General features: G+C 52.9%; 1 protein-coding gene across 9 annotated transcripts in view; it reads right to left on the reverse strand.

Annotated features, from left to right (window-relative positions):
* Nucleotides 1-24,660, reverse strand: part of RNF213 (ring finger protein 213) — a 97,898-nt gene that overhangs the window by 22,289 nt on the left and 50,949 nt on the right. For 6 of the 9 annotated variants that reach the window (XR_007413130.1, XM_049114529.1, XM_049114528.1 and 3 more), the window contains 20 exons: nucleotides 23,427-23,620; nucleotides 23,076-23,231; nucleotides 18,658-22,269; nucleotides 16,910-17,046; nucleotides 16,437-16,532; nucleotides 15,040-15,158; nucleotides 13,925-14,044; nucleotides 13,410-13,540; nucleotides 12,949-13,280; nucleotides 11,139-11,330; nucleotides 9,920-10,065; nucleotides 8,902-9,059; nucleotides 6,844-7,062; nucleotides 6,331-6,512; nucleotides 5,634-5,754; nucleotides 2,050-2,150; nucleotides 1,747-1,929; nucleotides 879-1,048; nucleotides 684-783; nucleotides 358-444 (listed from right to left, as the gene is read on the reverse strand). Coding sequence is in view for 8 of the 9 variants with exons in the window: in XM_049114529.1 (XP_048970486.1) it covers nucleotides 358-444; nucleotides 684-783; nucleotides 879-1,048; nucleotides 1,747-1,929; nucleotides 2,050-2,150; nucleotides 5,634-5,754; nucleotides 6,331-6,512; nucleotides 6,844-7,062; nucleotides 8,902-9,059; nucleotides 9,920-10,065; nucleotides 11,139-11,330; nucleotides 12,949-13,280; nucleotides 13,410-13,540; nucleotides 13,925-14,044; nucleotides 15,040-15,158; nucleotides 16,437-16,532; nucleotides 16,910-17,046; nucleotides 18,658-22,269; nucleotides 23,076-23,231; nucleotides 23,427-23,620 (6,556 nt within the window). In the remaining variant the exon portion in view is untranslated. The remainder of the gene's footprint in view (nucleotides 1-357; nucleotides 445-683; nucleotides 784-878; nucleotides 1,049-1,746; nucleotides 1,930-2,049; nucleotides 2,151-5,633; nucleotides 5,755-6,330; nucleotides 6,513-6,843; nucleotides 7,063-8,901; nucleotides 9,060-9,919; nucleotides 10,066-11,138; nucleotides 11,331-12,948; nucleotides 13,281-13,409; nucleotides 13,541-13,924; nucleotides 14,045-15,039; nucleotides 15,159-16,436; nucleotides 16,533-16,909; nucleotides 17,047-18,657; nucleotides 22,270-23,075; nucleotides 23,232-23,426; nucleotides 23,621-24,660) is intronic. The other 3 variants (XM_049114525.1, XM_035720349.2, XM_049114527.1) reach the window with 3 other exon arrangements.

The raw sequence follows: 24,660 nt of genomic DNA on the forward strand, positions 1-24,660 counted from the left end.
AGAGAGAGGCAGAGACACAGGCAGAGGGAGAAGCAGGCTCCATGCAGGGAGCCCGATGTGGGACTCGATCTGGGTCCCCAGGACCAGGCCCCGGGCCGAAGGTGGCGCTAAACTGCTGAGCCACCCTGAGCTGCCCTAGATCAGCTTCCTAAAAATTTTCTAAAATGGCATCATTTGTCGAAACCACTGATCAGTGGCACCATAGGGGCTTCTCTGTCTCTTCACAGAATCAGAGCAATGGAACCACTGCAATGAGACGTAGGCGGTGCGCCTGTAGGACCACGAGGGCGAGGGGACGTGGTGGGGTTCCAGCCCTCAGATCCCGGCATGAGGAGGCTCAGCACGGCCGGTTCCCACCTCGCGGGTTCCCACGCGTGCCACGGCACCGCGCTCCTCTCCCTGAAATCTGCACCAGGCGCTCGTGGCGACGCTGAGCTCATGTGCCTGCAGGTGAAGACGCTGAGCACACAACCAGTCCAGAGAAAGAAACCAGGTGGTGGCTCGTGGCAACGCTCCCCCAAATCGGGAACCACCTCCCAGTTGAGCCCAGAGCGCTGGGCGGCAAAGTAGCGACCCTGAGGACGGAAGCCGGGGGGAGATGGCTTCTCGGCCTTTTGGCTAAGATCAAGTGGAAGCAGGGGGCAGGGCTCTCCAGAAGCAAACTCCACGCTCGCTGTGCCTACCTGTACTTCAAAAGCAGTTTCAGGACCACGGAGCGGATGACGGGGGTCTTATCCACAATGTCGTCGAACGGAGAGAGAGATTTTGTGTGTTCACAGTGTCCTTAAACCAGAGGGAGACAGGTCATGTTCACAGCCGGCATAAAGAAGCGAGGCGGGGAACGGCGGTTTTAAGTCTACAGGGAGAAAGCGACTTACTTTGGGGAGTGTCTCTTAGGAACTCCTTTTGTACAAAGAGCAAATTTAGCAGGACGTCGATCACGTCCTTCTCTGGTGGCGTGTTATCCTTGAAGCACACGGTGGAGACCAGGTCTAAGAAGAAACTGTTGCACATCTGCCGGAGGCAGGCGTGCTTCCTGATGGCATCCCTGGGGAATGAACGGTTGGGAGGCACAGTCAACGGGCACGGAGAGCGTGCTCCAGAAGGCCCCCCCGCCCCACAGCTTCGGGATGTGGACGGCATTCCGTGTTTTACAATAGAAAGAGGCATTCCGTGTTTTACAATAGAAAGATGCAACTATCTCCTTACCCTGATGGGACCTGGGTGCGTGCCGCCAGATGCTACGCAGACGCGTCTCTTTCGAGGAGCACTTTGGTCCTCAGGACCAGTGAGCAACACCCTTTCACCCTGAAGTCTGCAAAGACCCTTATGTGTGTGCAGGGCTGACCTTGAACTCTGCTTTCACGAGGCATCCAGAGGTGGGGGGCCCTGACAGGGCGGAGCTGAAGGCCGCCAGCCCATGGAGAGGCCAGACAGGAGCTAGCTTTGCCCTCAGGTCATAGGAGCTGCGACCTAAGCCCTCCTCGGGTGTCCTGTGATGGTTTTATCTAATGTAGGACTTTCTGCTTCATTTCCTCTAATCGTGTTGTCTTCCCAGTCTCCACAGGTGTGTGTCTCGGGGAGGGAATAATTTTGAGACCCTAGGTGTTAATGAAGGTAGACAGGGGGCCGGTCTCTCTTAGGATGGTTCTCTGAAGTCAGGTTCTCTAAGGTTAACACACTTGATATTTCTCAATGCTATACTTGCCAAAAAAGGAAGAGAAAGAAGCGGAAAGGGTGATTTACCTGTGCTCTTGGTTCACCGTTAGAGAGAAGTCTTTTGGTAAGTCTGTTAAACAATAGGGGCATGCCATCTGCCCCAGGGTGATGCAGGTGTTGATGCATCTCAGGCAGAACACATGGCCACAGGGCAGGGAGACCGGCTCCTGGGCATCTCCCAGGCACACGGGGCACGGCTGGATCTCAAACCTAGAATCCGAGCAAGGGCATCGGGTCAGAAGCAAGGAAGCTGGCTGTGAGCAGCTACAGATCCCACATGTGCAGCGCTCCCCGCGACCCCCTGCAGGGACCTCCGACCGAAGATCTCACCTGGACAGGGTCTTGCTGGCCTGTTCCTTGCATTTACAGAGAGTATGCATCACTGTGACAAAAGGCCTGTATGTCTTGATGTCAGAGTCGTCCTGCAGATACTGACAGGGAGACAGGGGCAGTGATGAGGAGGCTGATGAGCCGCGAGGAAGGGCAGAGACCAGCCGGGCACAACGACTTTCCCCGGGGCCACACGGGGCATGCATTCCACACACGCCTTCCCCCTGCCACCCCCCTAACTGCTGGCCCTGGGACCATCAGGTCAGTTCTCTTTCTAGCAGTTTCTTTAGTTTTGAATGCCCTTTATCATTATGCTGCTGTTGGGGGGAGGCTGAGATTCCCAACTTCTAATTTTCCTCCCCTCCTCCCTTTTTCACAGGGTCACCCTTCTCCCATGACGAGGTATTTCAAACTTTATTTCTTTTGTATTTATTATTTATTCAAGAGCAAGAGCGAGAACTCGTGCACCTGAGTAAAGGGAGGGGCAGAGGGAGAAGGACAAGCAGATTCCCTCTCTGCTGAGCAGAGAGACAGGATGACTCAGTCCCAGGACCCTCGGATCACAACCTGAGCCAAAGGCAGATGCTCAGTCGCTGAGCCACCCACGTGTCCCTAAATTTGATTTCTTAATCAACAGCGTAATTCACAAGAAAGCAAAGAATCTGAACAGACGTCTCTCCAAAGATGTACAAATGGGCCACAGGCACATAGGAAGATGCTTGGCATCATTAGTCGTCAGGGAAATGCAAGTCAAAGCCACGATGAGATACCACCTCACACCCATTAGGACGGCATCGCAAACCGAACCACCTGAGGACCAAGTGTCGGCAAGGATGTGGAGACACCGGGACCTCGGGGCGTCGCTGGCAGGCGTGCGGTGCTGCCGCCGCTGTGGGAAACACTTTGGTGGCTCCTCAAAAAGTTAAACACAGAATTTCCCTATGGACCCAGCAATTCCTCCGCTAGGCGTATCTGCGAATGAATCAAAAGCAGGGACTCTGATGCTTGCACGTGCCCACTCACAGCAGCGCTGCTCCCTGTCGCCAAGAGGTGGCAACAACCAGAATGTCTCCTGGTAGATGGATGGGTGAACTAAATGTGTCCGTCCACACAGTGGGCATTATTCAGCAGTAGACCGGAAGGACATCCTGACACCTGCCACGACAGGGATGGGTCTCAAGGACACCGTGCTCAGCGAAGCCAGCCAGTCACAAAGAGACAAATCCTCGGGGATTCCACTGCTGTGGGTCCCTAAGAGTCATCAAATCACAGACACAGAATGTAGGGCAGTGGGCACCATGGCTAGCGGGGAGGGCTGGGGACTAAGTGTTGCATGGGGATGGTTTCGGTTTTGCAAGACCAAAGGGTTCTGGAGATGGACGGTGGTGATAAGCGTACAGTGGTGTGAATGTGCTTGATGTCACTAAACCGTGCACCTAAAGATGATCAAAATGACAAGTTCTCCATGACGCGTGTTTTACCACAATGAGAAAATGGCAGTGGTCTAGCGGTTGGATGGTGGATGGTCAGGCTGGAGAGCCGATGGCCTTACGAGCTGCACACAACATCTGGTAAGACTGGCCTGTGTGACCCCGTGGAAGGCAGATCATAGGGCAATACAATCGGCCTACCTACCTACATCCATCCATCCATCCATCCATCCACCCGTCTACCTGTCCTTCCTATCACAACTGAGAACACAGAATATCCATCTTTTTGCAGCTTTTGCTGAAGTCCTGTGGGACGCTCTGCTGACAACTAGCGCAGGCAAACTCTACGTGGTGGCTCTCAACAGGCAGCTCCAGTCGAAGATAAGAGTTGAGGCCCTAGGCCTCGCCAGGTTAAGACTTCCTTCCCAGCCAGATGACAAGAGCCAGCGCTACGGGCAAAGCTTCCCCTCTGGCCTCCTGTGCACGTGGCCTCACAGCTGGCCTTGGAGACGAAGGGTAGGGCACGAGGCCATAAACACCAGAGCCTTCGGGTGTGAAAACGTATTAGAGGAGACCCCTGGCTCTGGTCACTCACACATGGATCTGACTGGGAAGAAACAAGCCAGAAACCCAGTAGGTTTCTGGGGTGACTTTATCGCCCCAGACACGTCCCCACACACCTCGCCTGCAAAACACTGTGCGTGTGCACGCACACACCGGCATGCGGGGACCTGAAAACTTATCTTTCAGCTCGCCAGTCACCTGGCCATTAGGAGCCACACTGGGCTGGTTGGAAGGACAGAGCAGCCCCTAGGGCCTCTGGCCAGGGATAGGGTAGGCCTTGGAGAGAGGCTGCAGGTGGCTTCCATGCAGGAAGAAGGGTGTCACGGGTCCTTGTGCTGACCCCAGGGTGACAGAGCACTAGTTTTTTTCTAGAGGTCTTTCTCCACTTTTCTATCAAAAGAACTTCCAGGTTCTACCTGGGCACATGACCACGCGCCCGAGGTGTCCCCACCTCCTCTGCAGCCGGTTGAGGCTGCGACTGCATTCAGGACGGCGATTTATGACCTGCAGGGGCGTGGACAGACTCTAGGCTCTGCTCTCAAAATGGGCCCTATTTCCCACCCCGCAGCGCACGATGGCCAGCGGGGCCTTCTTAGACCACGAGGTGGAAGTCGTGCAGTGAGGACAACAAAGGGACAGCTCAGAGGAGCTGGGGCACCTGACATGGGGGAAGTGCCCGCTGCCCTGCTTAGGCTCACACTGCCACACGAGCGAAGGAGGCTTACATGTTGTCTCTGCCACTAATATTCTGGGCACTGAGGAAGGAGACTGGCCCCTGGTATCCAGGGCAGCTTCCTTGGAGCGTGCCCCCTGCATGCCCGTCAGAGCCTAGACAGCTAACGTTGTTAGATGGGTTCATGCAAAGCTCCAGGGGTAATTGAGGCAGAGGCCACCTTTCGCTGAGTGGCCATCGGGACTGAGTGCATGGGCACAGAGATGGTGGCCTTTCCTGCGGCACCATCCTGTGCATCGCTGACTTTATAAAGGGTGTCAAGCGGCAGAGGCACCGGGGCTCCCCATTTCCTTCTGGTCCACCCACAGCACCCTGTTAGAAGCCCACAGCCCAGGGATACCAGGTGGCCCACCGGTTTAGCGCCTGCCTTGGGCCCAGGGCATGACCCCGGGGTCCCAGGATCGAGTCCAGCATCGGGCTCCCCGCAGGGAACCTGCTTCTCCCTCTGCCTGTGTCTCTGCCTCTCTCCGTGACTCTCATGAATAAATAAATAAAATCTTAAAAAAAAAAAAAAAAAAAAAGCAGGAGAGCCCACAGCCCAGTGGCACCCTTTGCAAACCTGACCTCCCCGGGGGGGCCAGGCTGGTCTGAGGCCACCGGAGGCCTGGGTGGAGCCCACCCCTCAGCCCTCCCCGATCCCAGAGCATCTTCCCTGCCTGAGCCTCAGCTGCTTCTATTCCCCGCAGGGGATCCCTAACTGGTGCTCACGAGAGGAAGACTAAGTGGCGGGCATGGTGAACGCCCAGGGCCAGACAGTGGGAGGGGCGTGCGCTGCCCCACAGATGTGCGTCAGGTCATAGCTGCGTCCTGCAAGGAGGCACATGAGCACGCTGCTTGCTGAGCTGCCCAGCACTCACCTTGTTCAGCAGGAAGAGGTGGTCAGTCACCAGTGCCTGCAGCTCAGGAATCTTGTTCCTGACCCCCAGGACCACGTGTTCCACGAAGAGGGCCACGGGGAAGATGCGGTTCCAGTGGATTCTGTAAGAGAGGGCTGTCGCTCAGGGAGCTGACAAAAATGTCCGAGACGCCAGGAGGAGGACTCGGGGAGGGACTGAGAAAGGGTGGGGCAAAGGCAGACGGAAGACCCACAGACGAGCCCTTTGGCCCCTACCCCCAGCCATGTCCGTGTCCCCCATGCAGCTCAGAGGGAGCTGGGGTGGCGTTCCTCCCCCCGGCCAGACCGCAGCCTCCTGAGCCTCCTGAGTACAGCCTCCTCATGTACCTCCTGAGTCCATGGGACCTGCCCTGGCTTGTCCCTCCCCTGCTCTGCTGGTCCCCGCTGGGCCCCTTCCCACGGCTCCCTCCTGCCGGCATCACTCCCGCAGGACCGTGAGCATCTGCTCCCCCTTCTGTCCCACCTGCACCCCTGGCACTCCCTGAATGCGGGTCTGCCCCCTTGTGTCTCCAGCGTCAGTGTGATACCCAGTGCTGGGCAGGTGTGAAGTGAGCGTCTGAGGACGCTTTCCCACAGCAAGAGAAGCACACGTGCTGGGGACCCGTGGGCCGGGAGAACAGGTCGGGTAGGGGTGGGCAGGGCCGGGCTGCTGATCTCACCTGACTTCTCGGATGGCATCTCTGGCCATCCTCCCACAGCTCTGCAGGTACCCTTTCGAGCCCAGGAGCTCCAGCGGCATGGACAGGTTCTTCACCATCTGCAGCCACGCCTGGGGGCTGGGCTTCAGGATGTCCCTCGTGAGCACCTCCGTGCAGGCCACTGCTGCCAGTGCATCCAGAGTCTGGGGACACAGAGAACAGGCCCCTGATGAAGCAGCACCCCTCCCCCTGCGGCAGTCCTCAGTCCAGAGGTCCCGGCTATGAGCCGGCATGTGCTGGCATTCCGTGCTCGGAGCCTCATCTTCCCTCTTCCTGGGACATGGGAAGCTTTAGCAGGGGGTGTTCCTGACGTCTGTGTTCCCCAGGCGCACCTGCCCTGGGAAGAGACCTCGCGGGCAGAACACAGCTCCTGGGCTTTCCCGCCCCGGGGAGCACCCCCGCCCCTGCCCCCACCTGCTCCAGGAAGGCCAAGCCCCGACTCTGAGCACACACTGTCCCCACGAGAGGCCATACCAGCTCATTTCTGTCCAATCTGTCATTCCTTGTGCTCTCGGTCATGTTGCACAAGAGCACTTGCAGAATCTGGGGATAAATAGTCAAGATTCTGGACAGGTTTTGTAGTCGGCTCCTGAAGTGCTGGTAAGCCAGGTGCACCCACGGCAGGGAAAGCTGTTCGTCGGGCCTCTGCGTGTGCAGTTGATTGATGCAGGACCACAGTGCCATATGCAAAACCTGGCATCAGGAACAGGTTTTAGTGTATGTGCTGTAAACCACCGACACAGAACAGACACGTTTTCATGGTGGAAAATTTGAACTGATCAAACGTGACGAAAGGGAATGTTACAAACCACGCACCTGTTACCACCCTTGGGTGTCTGTGGTGTCACCCCACCACACCTGCCCCCGTTCTGTCCTCAAATTACAACCACACCGTATGCCTGATTTTTCTCCACTTAATATCACGTCGTGAACATCTCCGTCATGAAATACACTCGAGGAACACCCTCGCTGGTGTGCGCCAATAAAAATAACCCATCACCCATCAAACGGCTGTAGTTTAGTTGGTCTGACCTTTTACAGTGGACAATTAAGTAGTGTCTATTTTTCCTTTTTTTTTGTTTTTTTTTTTAAATTTATTTATTTATGATAGGCACACAGTGAGAGAGAGAGGCAGAGACACAGGCAGAGGGAGAAGCAGGCTCCATGCAGGGAGCCCGACGTGGGATTCGATCCCGGGTCTCCAGGATCGCGCCCTGGGCCAAAGGCAGGCACCAAACCGCTGCGCCACCCAGGGATCCCTCTATTTTCCCATTTTAAGAAACCGAAGCTGGAAAGAACATTCCTGTGGATAAAATGTTTGCCGGAGAACACTCGGAGAACACTCGGATAACGCTCCCGGGACAACAACGCTGGCTCCGATTTCGTAAGGTTCCCCCCAGTCGGTGCCTCCGGGCTTTTCCAGAGCACAGTGCTGGTTCCCGTGGGCCACGGAGGAGCCGCTGGCCTTTGCACGCACCAGGCCTGCCGCGTGGGCAGGTGAAGGTAGAAGCTAAAAACCGCTGGTGTGTTGTCGATTTACCAGTGAGGCTGGCTAGTTTTTCTAATATTTTTTTTATCTCTTCATCATTAGTTCTGTTGATTCTTAGTTTATAACAATCACCTATTTTTTTTAAATTAGGAGACTTTCTGGAGTGTCTGGGTGGCTCAGCCGGTCAGGCATCCGACTCTTGATTTTGGCTCAGGTTGTGATCTCAGGATCCTAATATCGAGCCCTGTGTCGGGCTCTGCACTCAGCGGTGAGTCTGCTCAGTATTCTCTTCCCTTCCCCCTTTCTGCACCACCTCCCCCCAGGCTCTCTCATAAATGAATAAATAAATAAATAAATAATAAATAAAATAAAGAGACTTTCTTATTGATTCCTGAGAAATTTTATTTTTTTAATTTTATTTTATTATTATTATTTTTTAAAGTAGGCTGCATGCCCAGTGTGGAGCCCAATGTGAGGCCAGAACTCACAACCCTGAGATCAAGACCTGAGCTGAGATCAAGAGTCAGACGCTTCTCTCACTGAGCCACCCAGGTGCTCGTATTTTATATTTTTAAGTCATCTCCACCCTCGATGGGGGTGGGGCTCGAACTCATGACCTTGAGATCAAGAATCATACGCTCCACCAATGGAGCCAGTTGGCCGCTCCAAGATTCCTAAGAACATTTTATTAAAACCCTTAATCATACTGGTTGTAAGTATGTTCTCCTCAAATTTGTATTTTTTTTTTAACATACTGAAGTTTGAAATCCTTCGGTAATCACAAGTATCATAACGTCCACTAAAATTTCAGTTACTGTTATTGCCTGTAGTGTCTGTTAAATAGTCACATGATTTTCTTCAAGAGAAACTTCACACTTAAAAAGGTGTTACAGGGAAGGTAGAGGTCTGCCTCGTATTAATGGAAAGCCCGTGGTTTTGGAGCCCCGGGTGGGGGCTGGGGGTTGGGTACACTTGGCAGTGGAGGAGGGGCGGTCCCCGTCCATGTGATGCCGGCATCACCCTGCCCCAGACCCAACACTTACGTTCAGTTGATCCCACGTGGACGGTCTCATGGTCAAGAGCAGGAAGTCCTTCATGTAGCTCACAAACAGTTCTTGCTGCTGCTTGACACTGAGCTGAGCGAGGAACCTGCCCAGGGGGGTCTGCTGAAAGATCTCCACTAACTTCTTGGACAGCCCTGCTGAGGAGAGGAGAGGGCGCAGAGGGACGGCGTGAGGCGTGACTCTTTCCCAACACCCAGCGTCTCTGGGGAAGGGCGGCTCTGCAAACAGCAGCAGTGGGGGAGGCTCCACCAAATGGCTGCTCTCAGCAAAGGAGAGCAAGCTGCAGGACGTGTTGGTCCTTTCTAGACGCCTTAAGTGTTTTCCCAGCAGAACATTACAGAAACAAGGTCAGGACAGGTGTTAGATTTGTCACCAAGAGCCTAGCTGGCCCCAAAGGGAAAAAACAATCTGAGACACACCAGGCTCTGTGGCGAGGGGGTCCTAATGGGCCTCGGGAACCCCAGGACCCAAGGGGGTCAGAATGGGTGGGCTGCTCTTCAGGGGATGGGGTCACACGCTGCTCAAACCAGAAAGACCTGCGTCTAGAGGTTGGGTGCTGGCCCCCCAAGTCACAAGCTCTTGCAGGAAAGCACGGTCAGTTAGGGTAAGGCTTCAAAGAAGGGAAATACTCTTTCCTCGGGACACAAATGGCTTCGATTTGTTCAGAGAAGTGAGATCATCCACGGTGTTGACCTGTCTTTTTAAAAGGCAATGCTATAAATAGACTTTGAAAAGACTATGTCTCGTAGGGAAGATGACTCTTCCAAAAGCGTGCATGATCCTGGGATTTCCCAGGACGCCTATGGTCAAGCTGCCGGGGCTGCGACGGCCGAGCAAGGAGCCTCGTGGCTCAGAAGGGTGTCGCTGGCACTGTCGGGAAAGGCTCCCCCAGAGCCACCTCCTGAATGTGGGTGCCCTAGCCATCCGGAAGCCTCGGAACGGGAATGACGGGGAGCATGACAGCACACGCCCCGCGTGACCGCATCCCCCGGCTCACCTTCAGCCCCAGTGATATACTGAGCCTGGACCCACAGCTCCTCCAGATAGTCTTTGATCCTCCAGCTAAACGGGACGTCACCGGACACGCCCTCGGGAGGGCTCATGTCGTTGTGCACCATGATGTAGGGCATCTCACTTTTGGATCTGCGGTCAGGCAAAGGAGAGAGGCTGGGATCAGCGAGATGTTGCTCGAGGCAGCAGACGCACCACGGATGCCAGTTGCTCTCCATGCTCAGCAGCAGGGGTGCCTGAGAGGTTTTGGAGGCCACCCGTGGGCCTGTTTAACGGCTCTGGGCCTGTATCACAAAGGAACCCAGGACGTCCGTGGGTCATCTCTGTCCCACAGACAAACGGAAACAAACCAACGCTGGAAGGAGTCAAGCAGGCTGCCCAGCATCTGGGCCAGAACTGGGTCTCGCGGTACCTGGACCTACGCCCTGCACCCCCACCCCCACCTGCCACGCATACGAAACATGACTTGTCCGAAGCTTCACAGTCAACAGAGCCTTGTCTTCTAAATCAGTGTTTCCACTGGAGACCCAGGGTCCCAGTTACTTAGGTACCCTCTGTACCCCCACCCCCCCCACTCCAGAATCAACGGCCCTGCGATCCGAAGAGGAAGCTTTCGGGAGGAAGCTGCGTGCACAGGAGCAGGCCTGGGCGGGCTGTGTGGGCCGTGCGGTGGCACCAGGGACAAGCAGAGCCACACGGGCTCTCGGAGGCACAGATTCGCCAGTGCAGATGAAGCTGAAGCTGGCAGTTCGACCCGTGATGGGTGCTCTGGAAGCAGGGAAACAGGGAAGGGGTGTGAAACCAGGATTTCTCAGAACTTTCGAGAATTCCTGTAACAAAACAGAGATGCCATCGCCCTCAGGCTGCAAAAGCATTTAAAAAAATAAATGTAAAAAAAAAAATAGTAAAAATAAATAAATAAATAAATAAATAAATAAATAAATAAATAAATAAATAAACGTGATTCAGGGGCACCCGGTCGGCTTGGCCGGTGGAGCATGAGACTCTTGATCTCGGGGGTCAGGAGTTTGAGCCCCATGCTGCACATAGAGATTCCTAAAAGACAAAATCTTAAAAAAAATAAAATAAAATAGATGGGATTCCGAAACTGAAACCTATGCTTCATCAATTGCTTGGAAGAGCATTCGTCTGCTACGTCACGATTTCTTTTCCCCCTTCCCACAAAAAGAAACTCCTCCATTTACCTCATATCATATGTCACAAGAGGAATGTTCAGAAGCTTTGTGTCCTGGAAAATAAACATCCAAAGATCTCTTGTCCAGGATGGAGCATCTTGTCTGATCAATAGCTCGAGGTTGCTGTCTCTGTCCAGGACAGACACGATGCTCGCCAGGAGAGGGGTCACCATGCCCTGGACCCGCTTCCAGAGGGTCTGCCTGCAGCGTGGGAGAGAGGAGACCTCATTCTAGCTCGACGAGCACACGCCACCTTGGGGCTCCTGCCTCCGTTAGACATTTGGCTCCTTCTGGGCAGTAACAACACATCTGCTCCACCCACTCCATGCTACGGCTATGGCTGCAAATGCAAACTGCCATAGTTTTTAAGTACTTGGGTGCAAATTCACAAGTAGAGATGTCTAGGATTGGAGACAGGACCCGAACAGACCTTAATTCTACTCATAATACAGGGTCACTGGTTCCCCGAAAGGGCCAAGTAGCATTTGTTGCATTCTATTATATCGCTATTTCCCTATTTCCTCAAGCAAGTCATCCAGGCTCTATAAAGAAAAGAAGGACCACGTGCATTTGGGGAAAAAAAAACAAACAAACCCAAAATTAAAAAAAAAAAAACCAAAAACCGCAAATGTTATTTTAAGGAAAAAGAAACCCAGTTGTGGAGAGAATATAATAAAGCACGAGACAAATGTGTTCCAGGGCAAGTGCAACAGGAAAGTGCTTATTGCTCCAGAAGGTAGTTCCCGTCATGGTTTACGTCTGCTGGATCTGAACATTCATCTATCCAGACACTCCACTGCGTCTACAAACTCGCTTCCTTCGTTGTTACCGCGCTGTTTGTACGTAATCCTAAACTCCGTAATACGGTGTAAGACATTCACTGCCAGGTAGTTAATGCTGGGGAGGCCCACTCAGCTTCCATTTTGAGAAGAAGGAAGACAGATGACTTCCTTCTTCAAGCACAGGCCGCGCAGGGACCTGGCGAGAGCACACAGGCGTCCTACCGAGGAAACAAAGCTCACTAACGGTCAAGCGGGCGCTTGCGTGAAGGAAATATGGCCAAGCGGGGGGGAGCGTCAAGGACCCCGGGGTGGCAGGTAGAAGAGGCTGGCTGCGGGGGCGTCCCTGGACAGGCACGCAGACGTCGGGCGTCGGGGAAAACCAGGACTAATCACGCCTCGGAATTTAATCCCAAAAGGGCAAACGACCTAGGCCCCAGGTACGTGAATGAAAACAGAGACGGGCCCTACAACACGGACACGCCCCCTGGGGGAGTCACAGGTGTGGTCCGGTGTCTCCTCGCAGGTGCGTTCACACAGCACAGGAGAGCGCGGAGGGGTGGGCCGCTCTCAACACCTGGCGAGAGCCTGGGAAGTCTGGAGGCTGGAGAGGGGCCCCAAGTGCAGCTGAGGGAGTGGTGACGGGAAATGAAGGATTTGGTGGAATCTGTGAGGAGTGACGGGGGAAACGACCTGGATTCAGATCTGATCCTCCACGACGTCTTACTCAGGAGGTGTAAGTAGGGAGGACAGCGGGGGTGACGAGAGAGGAAACCCCACTGCCCAGCCGCGGACCCCGCATCGACAGGCTCCCGGCGTGCACTCAGCTCTGGGGGCTCCACGTCGGCCCCGTGCCCGTCACACAGAGGCGGCGTCCCCGAAGCCACACGGACCGCGGCTGAGGAAGGCCGGACGGGCTGAACGTTCTCTCAGAAGTGAGGGCAGCAGGGACAGACCGGCCGTCACAAGCCTACGAGGACCCTGCGGCCGGGGGCCGGGGGTGGCAGTGGTGTCCCGCCGAGGCGCCCCGCGGGCCGTACCTGAACGTGCCTGCCTCCTGGAGCGCGTCCTGATTCGAGGCTTCCCGGGACACCCAGTCCTTCCTGCTGAACGCGCTGCTCTCCTCCTGCTGCTTGAGGAGGCGGTGGAGGCGCGCCTTGCACACCCGCAGGAAGGCGGCTGCAGGGGAGCCGAGGGGCCGCGCGCTGGGCACGGCCCGGGCCCCCGCACCTCTGTCGGCGTCGTCCTCGCTCAGCAGGCCCAGAAGGATCTCCACGCGCTGCATGCCGCGCGGGCGGGCCTCCTCCCGGTCCCGGAGCATGCCCACGGCGCCCTGCACGCAGCTGCGCAGCAGGCTGCTGGTGTCCAGGACCTGCGTGGGTGGCACGGTGAGGCCTCCCGGGCCGCGGCTCCCCCCCCCCCAGGGCCGTCACCCGGGGCACGAGCAGGAGGAAGTGGCCCGCGGGGTAAGGCCCAAGATCGAGAAGGAACCAGAACTCACATCGCTCCTGCCCCGCTCCCCACGCCAGCTGCCTTCCGGTGCCGAGCTCCCCTCCGCCGCCTCCCCTGACGCAGAAGCCTCGATCTCCATCGCCTCCCCCAGGCCGTCTCCGGCCTCCTGTCCCGTCTCCACTGCAACAGAGGCACGGGCCAGGCGCTGGGGACGGGAGCGGCACGTGGACGCCCTCCCCGGGCCTCCCGGTCACGCGGGCGGGCCTCCCTCCAGCCCGGTGTGTGCGCTGCACCCGGCAACCCGCCCTCCCGTCCCGGGCACTCGGCTGACACGCGGCCCGGGGACCAGACTGACACACAGCAGAGGCCGCACTCTACAGCCACCCCATCCACGAAGACCGGCTTTCCCCGTGGGAATCCTGGCGGCTGCAGGTACAGGGATTCAATGGGACGAAGGTGTGGCCTGGCCCTGGTGGCACCGCAGTGTGCCTCCTGCACATCTGCACCCCGGAACGCCACTCCTACCATCCCCGCTATGTCCCCAAAGGCTTCCTCTCGACTCACGTTTAGGCTTCTCTTCTGGCTCAAAGAGCTGGCTGATGGCCACATCCTGCAACTTAGTCACGTCTGCAATCATGACCGTGGACTTCTGGAGGTCATCAATGTGCACGGACTGCCACAGGCCTGTGGGGAACACGAGCCACCAGCCTTCCCGTGCCTGTCCTGGCTTCCCCTTGCTGGCCATGAGCAGGGCCACACCACGTGTCCCGATGTTTAAACACACTGCTGCTGAAGATCTGTGCCCCGAAGCCCAAAGCCAGAACACACGCAGAAACCCCCTGGCCCTGCCATCTATGCCAACGACTGTGACGTTAACATCGGTCGTAAGAATGAAAGGAGCTGCTTTTCTGTAAAGGAGATCTGAAGGTTTTTGAGTCTTTTGTACGTTTGGGGTTATACTTGCTGCATCACAGTTAGTAAAGAGCGTGGGAAACTGGCAAGGCTTGCCTCCTGTTCCCTGTGAAGTTACTGAAATAAACTGTGATGTGCCGATTTCTAGAATACCCATTGTCTCAATGTATTAAGTTGCTGGTTTAATTCCTCAGGAGAAAAAGAGAGAGAGGTTTAAAATAGCATCCCCCCTTCCTCCAGAAACAGGCATCAAGGGGCGCCTGGGTGGCTCAGGGGTTAAGTGTCTGCCTTCGGCCCAGGGCGTGACCCCAGGGTCCTGGGATCGAGTCCCACATTGGGCTCCCTGCAGGGAGCCTGCTTCTCCCTCTGCCTGTGTCTCTGCCTCTCTCTCTCAGGAATAAATAAATAAAATCTTAAAAAAAAAAAAGAAAAGAAAAGAAACAACAGGCATCAAGCATCAGCGCTTCCATTACAGTGCCAGCCAGGAGGATCTGCCCTGTGTTGTCCTCGTAATAAAAGGCTCATCAGAGGGGCTAACCAAGTGTTTATCTGACAGTCTCTAAAGAGGATGCTGTACGATGAAACAGCAGGTCCAGATATGGGCGTTTCCTGCAGTGGCCACTGATATGAAATCTAATCGCATCCGAAAGCAGTATCGTTGAGATCGACGCCAGTGTTCTCATTCCAGACCCGCACACCCCGGGACCAGATGAGGAGGAACTCAGGCACGATCTCAGTAAGCGTTAGCACTAACATTTCCGTCCTACCTCCATGGAATCCCACGTAGGCTGCTCCACTTTCCATCCGGGACAGTTTTGTGATGAAATAGACCAAGATGCGGTCCTCATTGCCTTGTATCTTGTTGATTTCATTTATGGCCGAATACCTATTTTGGAAACGAATAAGCAAAGACAAAACAACTCAAAACAAAAAAAAAAAAACAAAACAAAAAAAACCAAGCAAATAAAAAAACCCAAAGCCCTGAGGGGGCAGAAGGGTGTCCCACCAGTAGTCATGTTTGATCTCGTGTCCTTTTAGCTTTAGATAGATTTCTTTCTTTCTTTTCTTTTCTTTCTTTCTTTTTTTTTTTTTTAAGATTTTATTTATCTATTTAGGAGAGATGCATAGAGAAAGAGAGACAGAGACACAAGCAGAGAGAAGCAGGCTCCCTGTGGGGAGCCCGATGAGGGACTCCATTCTGGGACTCCAGGATTACAACCCGAGCCAAAGGCAGATGCTCAACCTCTGAGTCTAAAGGGTACCCCTTTAGATAGATTTCATACCCTTGTGCTCATTATCTCCTCCCATGAGAGAAGGAGGGCAAGCTCTGCCCCAGCAGGACCCTCTTCGTCCCTACTCCTGTGTCCTTCTGCTTTGAAGTGTCATCTCCTTATTGACCAGGAGCCCTGCCTTGCAACCCTCATCGATGGGCCTGCTCTGAGGCTGCTGGGGGTGAGGCTGGCTGAGCTTTCCATCTTGAGAATCAGGGTTCTGTGAACCCACAACCCTGCTATGAAATACGGCTTCCAATGCTTTCACAGGCCCAGAAGCCACCTTTCCCCTAACTTAAGTAACAAGGGAACACAGTTAATTCTAAAAGTACCAGATTTCTGCTAAACTAATACTATAAAAATGTTCGATAAATACAAAATGAAAGCTTTTACCTACTGATTGTCCTTGAACTTGCAAGATATTCAAATTGTGTAATTTAACATTAGTAATTACCAAGACATGTCTGCACACATGTGTCCCTAGGATATTCTTTTTTTTTTTTTTAATTTTTATTTATGATAGTCACACAGGGTGAGAGCGAGGCAGAGACACAGGCAAAGGGAGAAGCAGGCTCCATGCACCGGGAGCCCGACGTGGGATTCGATCCCGGGTCTCCAGGATCGCACCCTGGGCCAAAGGCAGACGCCAGACTGCTGCGCCACCCAGGGATCCCCCTAGGATATTCTTTTATATCCTACTTAATAATCTATTTATGCCTCTTGGCATTTTACCATTTTTGCCTTTTCTGTAGTCCATATCTGTGAGAGATGAAGAGCAAGAACCCTTTTATTTTTATTTCTTTATTCTGATACTATCCTGTTTTCATGGACAAAACTCTTTAGGAAGTCCTGGATAAAATCTGGGCTTTCTGAGAAAAATAACAAAAACGTACTTAGCTGAAGCAATGAGCTGAGCACTACGGACTCCATCTTCAAAATCCATTTGAATAATGAGGATTTTACATTTGGCTACATTAGTTAAGCAGTTTCTGAAAGAAAAAGGAAATTGTCCTAAAAAATGGGTGGTAGGACTCCCCAGAGTGATGGGAAATATGAAGACAACCAAGAAGGAATCAATCAGGTGGGGTTTTCCTCTATGTGAGCAGACAAGCCAGCAGAGAGCACATAAACCCCAGTGAATGCTTCTCCAATAAGACAAAAGATGCTGATTTCTGAGAAATGCAAAAGGCAGCTGAGACGAGGGGGCGGCAGGGAGAATGGGACACTGTCCTTCTCTGTCACGTGTCCTCGTGTTCACTAACCAGTGCTGGGGACAGCACCAGTGATCCCTGCAACCACGCAAGGGAAGCACAAAGCAGTCTGAGCTGGGAGTCGAGGGGACAGGGAGAGAAGGTGGGACCCTCACTGGACTCTTCTGAGGAATGAGCTCTCGGTGTCAAACTGCTGCAGAGACAGGATTGTAGGCCTCACGTCTCCATCCATTACTTCTGATTCCAAAATTTTACAGTCATGGCTGGTCAGCAGTCTGGAGAAAGTGGTGATCTGCAGAGTCAGGAAATGCCAATGATTTGCTAGAATTCAAGGGAGGTTACAGGTCTGCTGGGTTTAGGGCCTAGAAACATGAGGATGTTCAACAAATATCCTCTCTGGGCTCAGCATGCATTGTGCAGTTGGCACACAATAGAAAAGAATCCAAACCCAGAGGAATGTTAAAAGGGGGGGAGGGGCAGTGTTGAGGCAAACAGAACCTATGTGATCAAAGGTATCAGAGAGAAAACTCATCCTGTCGTTACGTGCCTTTACATCTCCTTGGACTCCAGCCTCTCTTCCTGCTTGACTCCTCCCAGAAATTCTGATGATCCCTTAGGGCTCAACACAAATGCCATTGCTCTCTCACAGTCTTCTGCACACTTCCAGACGGACTTCAGATGGATGGTGCCCCTTTCACCCCATAACTGTTACCAATTCTCCTGTAACACTGGATCATAAGCCCTCCCCCCCACCCCAAGCAAACCAAAACACTCCTTATGGGCATGCTGATACCATAGCTCCTGAGCCCCAAACTCCAGGCTGGCCTGGCCACAGAGCTTCTGAGCCCTATATCAAACTGAATGATAGATGTGCCTGCGTGGATTCCCCAGGGCATCAAAGTCTGTCCCGAATGGAATTTACCACCAATTACTTTTGTTCATTCCCGGACTGTAATTAACCAAACCTCTGGTCATCCAAGGAAGAATCCAGGAAACCATGCCTAGAGTCCTCCGTCTTCCATAGCCCCCAAATGGTATCAGCCACTAGCTCTGCCAATTCACATCTTAACTATTTCTCAGGTCCATCTACCCGCTCCTCTACTTCGACTAAGTTGGTACAGCAGCCTCCCTACCTGCGTATCTTTCCTGTGATAGTCATTTATCGGGCTTTCTCCTCCACTTCTCCGAGGCAATGGGACACATCTCAACACATGTTCCTCTGTCTCTCCACTCTCGAAGGCAGACTCAACTCTTCAGCATTGCTCATAAGACCCTCCATGAAGTCTCCCCAACGAGACTCTCATCTCCATCTCTTGGCCTTTGCACCCTCAAACTTCACACTGTGTAGTGACCAGTCCCTAGTTTCCAACACAGACAGTACTGTTTCACACCTCAACACCTTTGCTCAAGTACGGGATCTCTGCCTGTGATACTTTCCCAGCTGCATTTCACAATCAGCTTGAGGGTCCTCTGACCTCCTACCCTGGTCTACCTTCCTCCTTGCTGTCCGTATGGATAGCACTGTTGTATGGTGCCAGCAGCACCCATTCACGGATTTCATGCTGTATGCTCATCAAGGCCAAGAACTGTGCCAATGCATTTTTATATCCTTGGTGCCCTCAGCACGGTACTCAAATGTGTCACTTTGTTTGTTGAAGCAAACGCTGTTTATAATGTTACTATCAGCACAGACCTCTGCACAGAAACAGGCACTTAAAACTTGCTTTGATTCAATTTTCACGAATACTTGGGTTTTCTCACACCTGATGAAGAGAAACTAAAGTCTCACCATATCCATATGTGACTCCTGTTCACTGATTTGAAAAGAATCCTGAATTCTTGAAATGGGATTCAAGGCTTCGGAGATGAAAGAGGACAAGGGTAAAATTATAGAGATAATCACCTCTGTGAAGATGACACGGCGTTCCAGATCCACTGCGTGAAGCTGAGCCTGAAGGAAGTCTGCAAAGGAGTTATGTTGCTGCTTGTGGTAGTATTCTCGAGACAGGAATTGTGCAGTGAACAGGCCCAGGGAGGTAGTACCCAGCCGAACCACCGCATCTGGCGTGGCACAACCCAGCAGTACCAGCTTGGCCTCCTGAGACACCTTCTGGTAAAGTTCATCAGTCGGGAAGTTGGGACCTAGCCTCTGCGTGACCTGGAGCACCACTGAGGCACAAGCGTCAGGGTGGTAGCCAATGAAGACTTCAGAAGGGCTGTATTTGTGTGTGGCTATAAACTGTTCTGTTTTCACCTCTACAAAGTTCTCCACCCAGGTCTTGAGCTCTTCCACAATACTTTTCTGCCATTTCTCCAAAACGGTGTTGATATCCAGATAGTGTTTCTCCAGCCGGTTAATGAGGGGGATGGGAAAGTGTTTGTAGACAACATCTTTCTCTTCAATGACTATCAAGCGGAAGTCTGGGTGAACCCGACATTTGACCCGATGGGTCCCCAGACCAAGGTCCACGTACTTCTGGCCTCCGAGGTAGACGTAGTACTGATTCAGTGCATCGTAGAGGCTCTCGTAGAGGCTCTGCAGGTTGAGCAGCACCACCATCTTGCCAGTTTCCATGCAGATCTTCACTCGGTTGATGTTCCTGCAGACCTGGGTGTACTCTTGGTCCCTAGGAAAGCTGGAACCAAAAATGATCTCTGGCTGCTGGTTCTCACTGAAGAACATCTGCTGCTGCAGGACCTGCAGGGCCGCGTAGTTTCTGGTCAGCACGAGTAGGTAGCGGGATTCAGAGTCATCCAGCTCCCTGCCTGGCACTGTCTGAAGGTCGCCGTACATGTTCTGCTGGATCAGCTGCATGGTGCTGACTTCTTCCGAGCACTTTGCCTCAGGTAAATTGGCTGTAAAAATGTCCAGAGCATGGATGTCATCTTTGCCACTGAAGTTCCGAAGGATAGCCTGTGCAATATCTTGCGGGGAGGGCTCTTTGTTAGAAGCCTTTGCCTTGGCAAAGACCATCTTGATGAGGCTATAGTAGTCACGAAGGCCAAAGAATTCCTTGTCTTGCTTCTCACACACTGTTTCATAGGCTTTGGCAAAGGGTGCAAAGAACCCTTGGACTCTTTTCTGAACTAAGGGCTCTGAAGAGCAAATCCCCTTCGCGCTCTCTATGAGCTCTTTCTTGTTGGGACTGCCGCGTGACACAAAAATACCTCGGTTCATCTTGGCAGGGTCAAGGGCCCAGTTGGAAATGCCTATGAAGCCAACCTTTTTGTGGGGGGCGGGATTGTCTTCGATGCACCCGTATTCCAACAGTGGGTGCAGAGCCTTCAGGGGCATTTTAGGTGAGTCTTCGGCCAGCCCAACCTCATCCAACACCACCACGGAGACGTACTGGTATAGGTCCTTCTCCTGCTGGAAGCGGGCACACTGCTTGAACGTGCTTATGATGCCTTGCGGGGTAGAATGTGGGCTGCACTGGAATGACACCAGATGGACCTGCTTTAGGCTCCGGAAGAGGTCTGAGTGAGCCGCTGGGCCTTGCATGGCATCTGCCACGACGGTCTTAGCAAGAGATTTGGAGCTGCCGGGCTTCCCCACTAGGAAGAGGGGAATCTTCAGCTCAATGCAGATAACCATCATGAAGACATTCTCCTTCAAAGCCGCGTTCCTAGCAATGGTTTTCCTTAAGGACACACCATCTAGAAAAAGATCCTGAGTTTGAGTTATCTCCTCCAGGATCACCTTGCTATCGTTATATGGTTCTGGAAAGAACACGCAGATGTCTTTCCAATATGGTTCCTTCTGTTCTAAAGAGGCGTGATAGCACACCCCAAGGGCCAGCACCAGGGACCAGAGGACAGGATCTCTCTTAAAGTTGTTTTTGCTGACATGGGACTGTCGGAGAAAGGAATCCAGCTTTGCCAGGAGCATCTCACTGCGGTTGTAAAACCATCTGAACACTCTGACACAGCGCTCTACGTCCCTGAGGCTGACAAAGCTGCACTCATTTACTCTCGTCCTCATGAAACCCTGAGAGGTGGAAAGCACTTCTGTGATCACATGAGTCTTATCTTCATCTATCCTGATGGAGCCCACCAGCCTCTGCATGATCTGCTGGATGTAGAGCTTCTCGGCATTGTTATTCAGCTGTCCGAAGTCCCACACCAGCGGGATCAGGCTGGGCGGCAGAGCGTGCACTCGGTACACCAGCTGCCTCAGGGGGATGGAGCCAAGCCTCTCTGCCGTGTCCACTGCCCTGACCCTGTATCCCAAACCGGCTGACTCCAAACGGCAGATCATCTCCTGTGAGTGCTTCCGGTAAGGGTTGCAGGCCGCTATGATTTGAAGGCCCGAGTCCTTGACCAGGGGCTGGCCGTCCACTGTATGATCACACAGGACTTCCTTGATACAGCTTATGGCTTCCGTTGTATTGGCCTCATCGAAGAACAAGATGGTGTCCAGTTGATGTTGTTCCTTATTGAGGAGAGCTAGTTTCTCTGCCTCCCGGACTTTGGCATAGATCATCTCCGCAGTGGTTCCACCGTGGACCTTGACCAGCTTCATGGTTTCAGCTTTGGTGCTCCCACATCGCAGGTCACTGAGGAATTTAACGAGCCTGGTTTTCCCACAGCCAGTCTCTCCCATGATGATGACGGGGATCCCACACCGGAACCGCATCTCGATGGCCAGGATCTTTAGCATATTATCCGTTGTGATCTCATAGGTGTCATCAGGGTCTATGGGGCACTGGATGCCCAATGCCAGGCAGAGCTTTGCAAGTTTCTCTTGCCTGGGCAGCTGATCAAAGTCAACATTGAAAGGTACCCTCTGCAGCAACAGCCCCTGGTACAGTTTCTGCCCCATGACGTCTTTCTTGATCACCCTTCCACTGGAGGGATGAATGGCATCAAGGCTGGCATTCCTGTTGGATTGGATGTGGAAGCCTATGAAGGTCATGGACGTGTGGTCACCATTGAAGAACACGTACGGGTGAGGCTCTGATTCCCACCTCTTCCGGAGAGAGAAAGGGGCTAGGTCTTCGTCCCTGACCCCGTCCATGATGACTGCGTGCCTCCCTGGGCTTTGGTCATTCGTGTGAAGTGTTGGTGTGGCAAAATCTCTTGCCATGAAGATCATGAAGGTGACCACAAAGTTCTTGAAACCTTGCAGTGTGTCTCCAACCACGTGTGAGTTGCAGAAGACAGAGGCCTCACAATCTCTGAGCTGATAATTCAGGAACCCGGCAAAGTTCTGTAGCTCTGACCAGGATGGATCAATCACCCCACAGTAAATCAGGAAATACTGAAGGCATTCCTCAGGGGTGCCTTCCACAAAGCCTTCCTGGTACTGAAAGTTGTCGAGGTTTTTTTTCTCGTGGAACCGTTTCAAATACTGGTAAGGCCTCTGGAAAGTCTCACTACGGAACACTGTCAGATCCATCCCTGGATCATTGTAGCTCTCTTCAGGATTCAGCTCCATGTTTATCACTTCTTTGGGAGGCCGGCAGGTGACTTTTGGGAAGACGTCCAGAAAATTGAACTGGGGGGTGTGTGTGCTCTAGAAAGGGGAGACAGGAATAAAATGGTTATGACTACATTGGTTATTTCCTTTTTTTATTTTTAAGATTTATTTACTTATTTATTTATTCATGATAGACAGAGAGAGGCAGAGACACAGGAGGAGGGAGAAGCAGGCTCCATGCCGGGAGCCCGATGTGGGACTCGATCCCGGGACTCCAGGATTGCGCCCTGGGCCAAAGGCAGGCGCCAAACCGCTGAGCCACCCAGGGATCCCCCATTGGTTATTTCCTAAAAAAAGCTTCTGCATTTTAACCCTCCATGTTACCTACACTGGATAGACCCTTTTGAGAACCCACTTTCTGTAAACTCATTCCTGTAGACTCCTTTGTGCATGGGCTGCTCTCTTTTGTACGTTGATATATCACAGGAGCTACCTGCACAACCGTTAGGTCTTTGCCACCCAACTTCCTGAAACAAAATCTCTACTAAGTACAGGTATGTGCATGCGTGTGTGTGTAAGACTCCCTTTTGTTAAGAAGTGTCTATGGCAAAAGCCTCCTTCCCATCTCAGCTGGCATTAAGAAGGACGGAGTGTGCCCAGCAGATGGATTTACTGTGCTTTGAGCACCACTGGCGTTTCACTCAAATGGCATCCACCCCAAAATGAATGCTACAAACTTGAGATACTCCTACCCAAGAAAAGTATTTTATTTTTATTCAAGACGTTATTAAAGAGTAATTGTAAAGGCTGATTCATCTATACAAACACAGTGCCCAGCGGCTTCGCTGAGGCAGAAACAGGGAGCACGGGCACAGAAACGTGAAAGGGCCCTGGGTACACACCCGTCTTGAAGGTGCCTTGGGTAGTGCTGGAGTCGTTTCCAGGATTTCAATGATGTATAAGTGGCGCGGGTTCCGAAGCCATATTTTCCCATTTATATCCATTAAGTACCGCAGGATGAGGAGCTTGAAAATGAACACCCAAAGTCCAGTCTGCACCTAGAGACAGAATCACATGGGTCTGTAAGCACTTGCACAGACGGCGACACAATCCAACCCCGAGGGTCTTGGACGGAGTGATATTGAGGCGCATGCAGAAAGAGGAAATTCTGTATATAGGGAGGGGCCAGGGTGGGACGTGGGGACTGCGTCCTCCCTGGCTCGGCCATTCAACTGACAACCTGGGGCACTCACGGAAGAGGTCACATCAAAGTGGAAGATCACAGGCATCGTCTGGTAGTAGGACTTCAGGAAAGGCAGGAGGGAGCTCAGCACTTTTTTCTCGTCCACCTGAGGGTCGATGAGTCGGATAACTTTCAGGGGCACTTCTTTGTCTCTAAGCTTCCTTTCCAGTTTGCTATGTAACCTCTCCACATATAGAGACTTTCCTGTAACATGAGAACAGGGAAATTAGGGGGCGCCGGGGGGGGGGGGGCTCAGTCAGTTAAGTATCCAGCTCTTGATTTCGGCTCAGGTCATGATCTCGGGGTTCTGGGATGGAGCCCCGCATCCAGCCCTGCGCTTAGCGCTGAGTCTGCTTCTCTCTCTCTCTCTCTCTCTCTGCTGCTCCCTCCTCTCTCTCTCTCAAATAAATAAACAAAATCTTAAAAATAAAATATGGAAATTAGGTGCCAGGGTTGTGGACTTGGAATAAGAGAATCCAGAAAGATTTATTATTATTTTTATTATTTTTTAAAGATTTTATTTATTTATTCATGAGAGACACAGAGAGAGGCAGAGACACAGGCAGAGGGAGAAGCAGGCTCCCTATGGGGAGCCCGATGCGGGACTCGATCCCAGGATCTCGGGATCATGCCCTGAGCCGAAGGCAGACGCTCAACCAGTGAGCCACCCGGGCGTCCCCAGAAACATTTAGAACAGGTCACTTCTCCGTGCAAAATTCAGAACTGACGCAATATAACATCATGGTTAAAAAATGTACTCTTGAACTCTCAACTGTCCTTGCTGGGACGGATGGTGGGATCTGAATGGGAGGGCAGTGGCCGCGCCACCCACGTCTGGGGGAGGAGAGCAGGTACAGGTGCAGCTTTTCCGTACAGAGAGAGTAGTGCTGTTAACGTGAGAAAGTGAACAGAAGGGAAGTCAAGGGACATTTGTTTCTTCCTAAGACAAAGCAGTCACACCTCTCTCGGCTCTCAAGACCCGTATCAACCTGAAAGTGGCCAAAAGAGTTTAAGAGAGAAGGAGCTTTGGAGAAGCTTGTTGAGAGGAGGGTGGCTTGGCTCCCTGGAGTCGCCAGAGCGTGAAACCCAGGGAGAAAGGGCGTCCCGTTCCAGCACAGGCCCCGATTTACAGCTTTGCAGGATCAAAACCTCCCTGAGACTCAGTTCCCCCTCCTACAGAAAGCTCCGTCTGAGTTGCCCCTGCTGGATGGGGAAGGGCTATCAGAGGGTCCCTGGGTCCCGGG

The sequence above is a fragment of the Canis lupus genome, chromosome 9 (genome assembly GCF_003254725.2).
Source record: "Canis lupus dingo isolate Sandy chromosome 9, ASM325472v2, whole genome shotgun sequence".
NCBI lineage: Eukaryota > Metazoa > Chordata > Mammalia > Carnivora > Canidae > Canis > Canis lupus.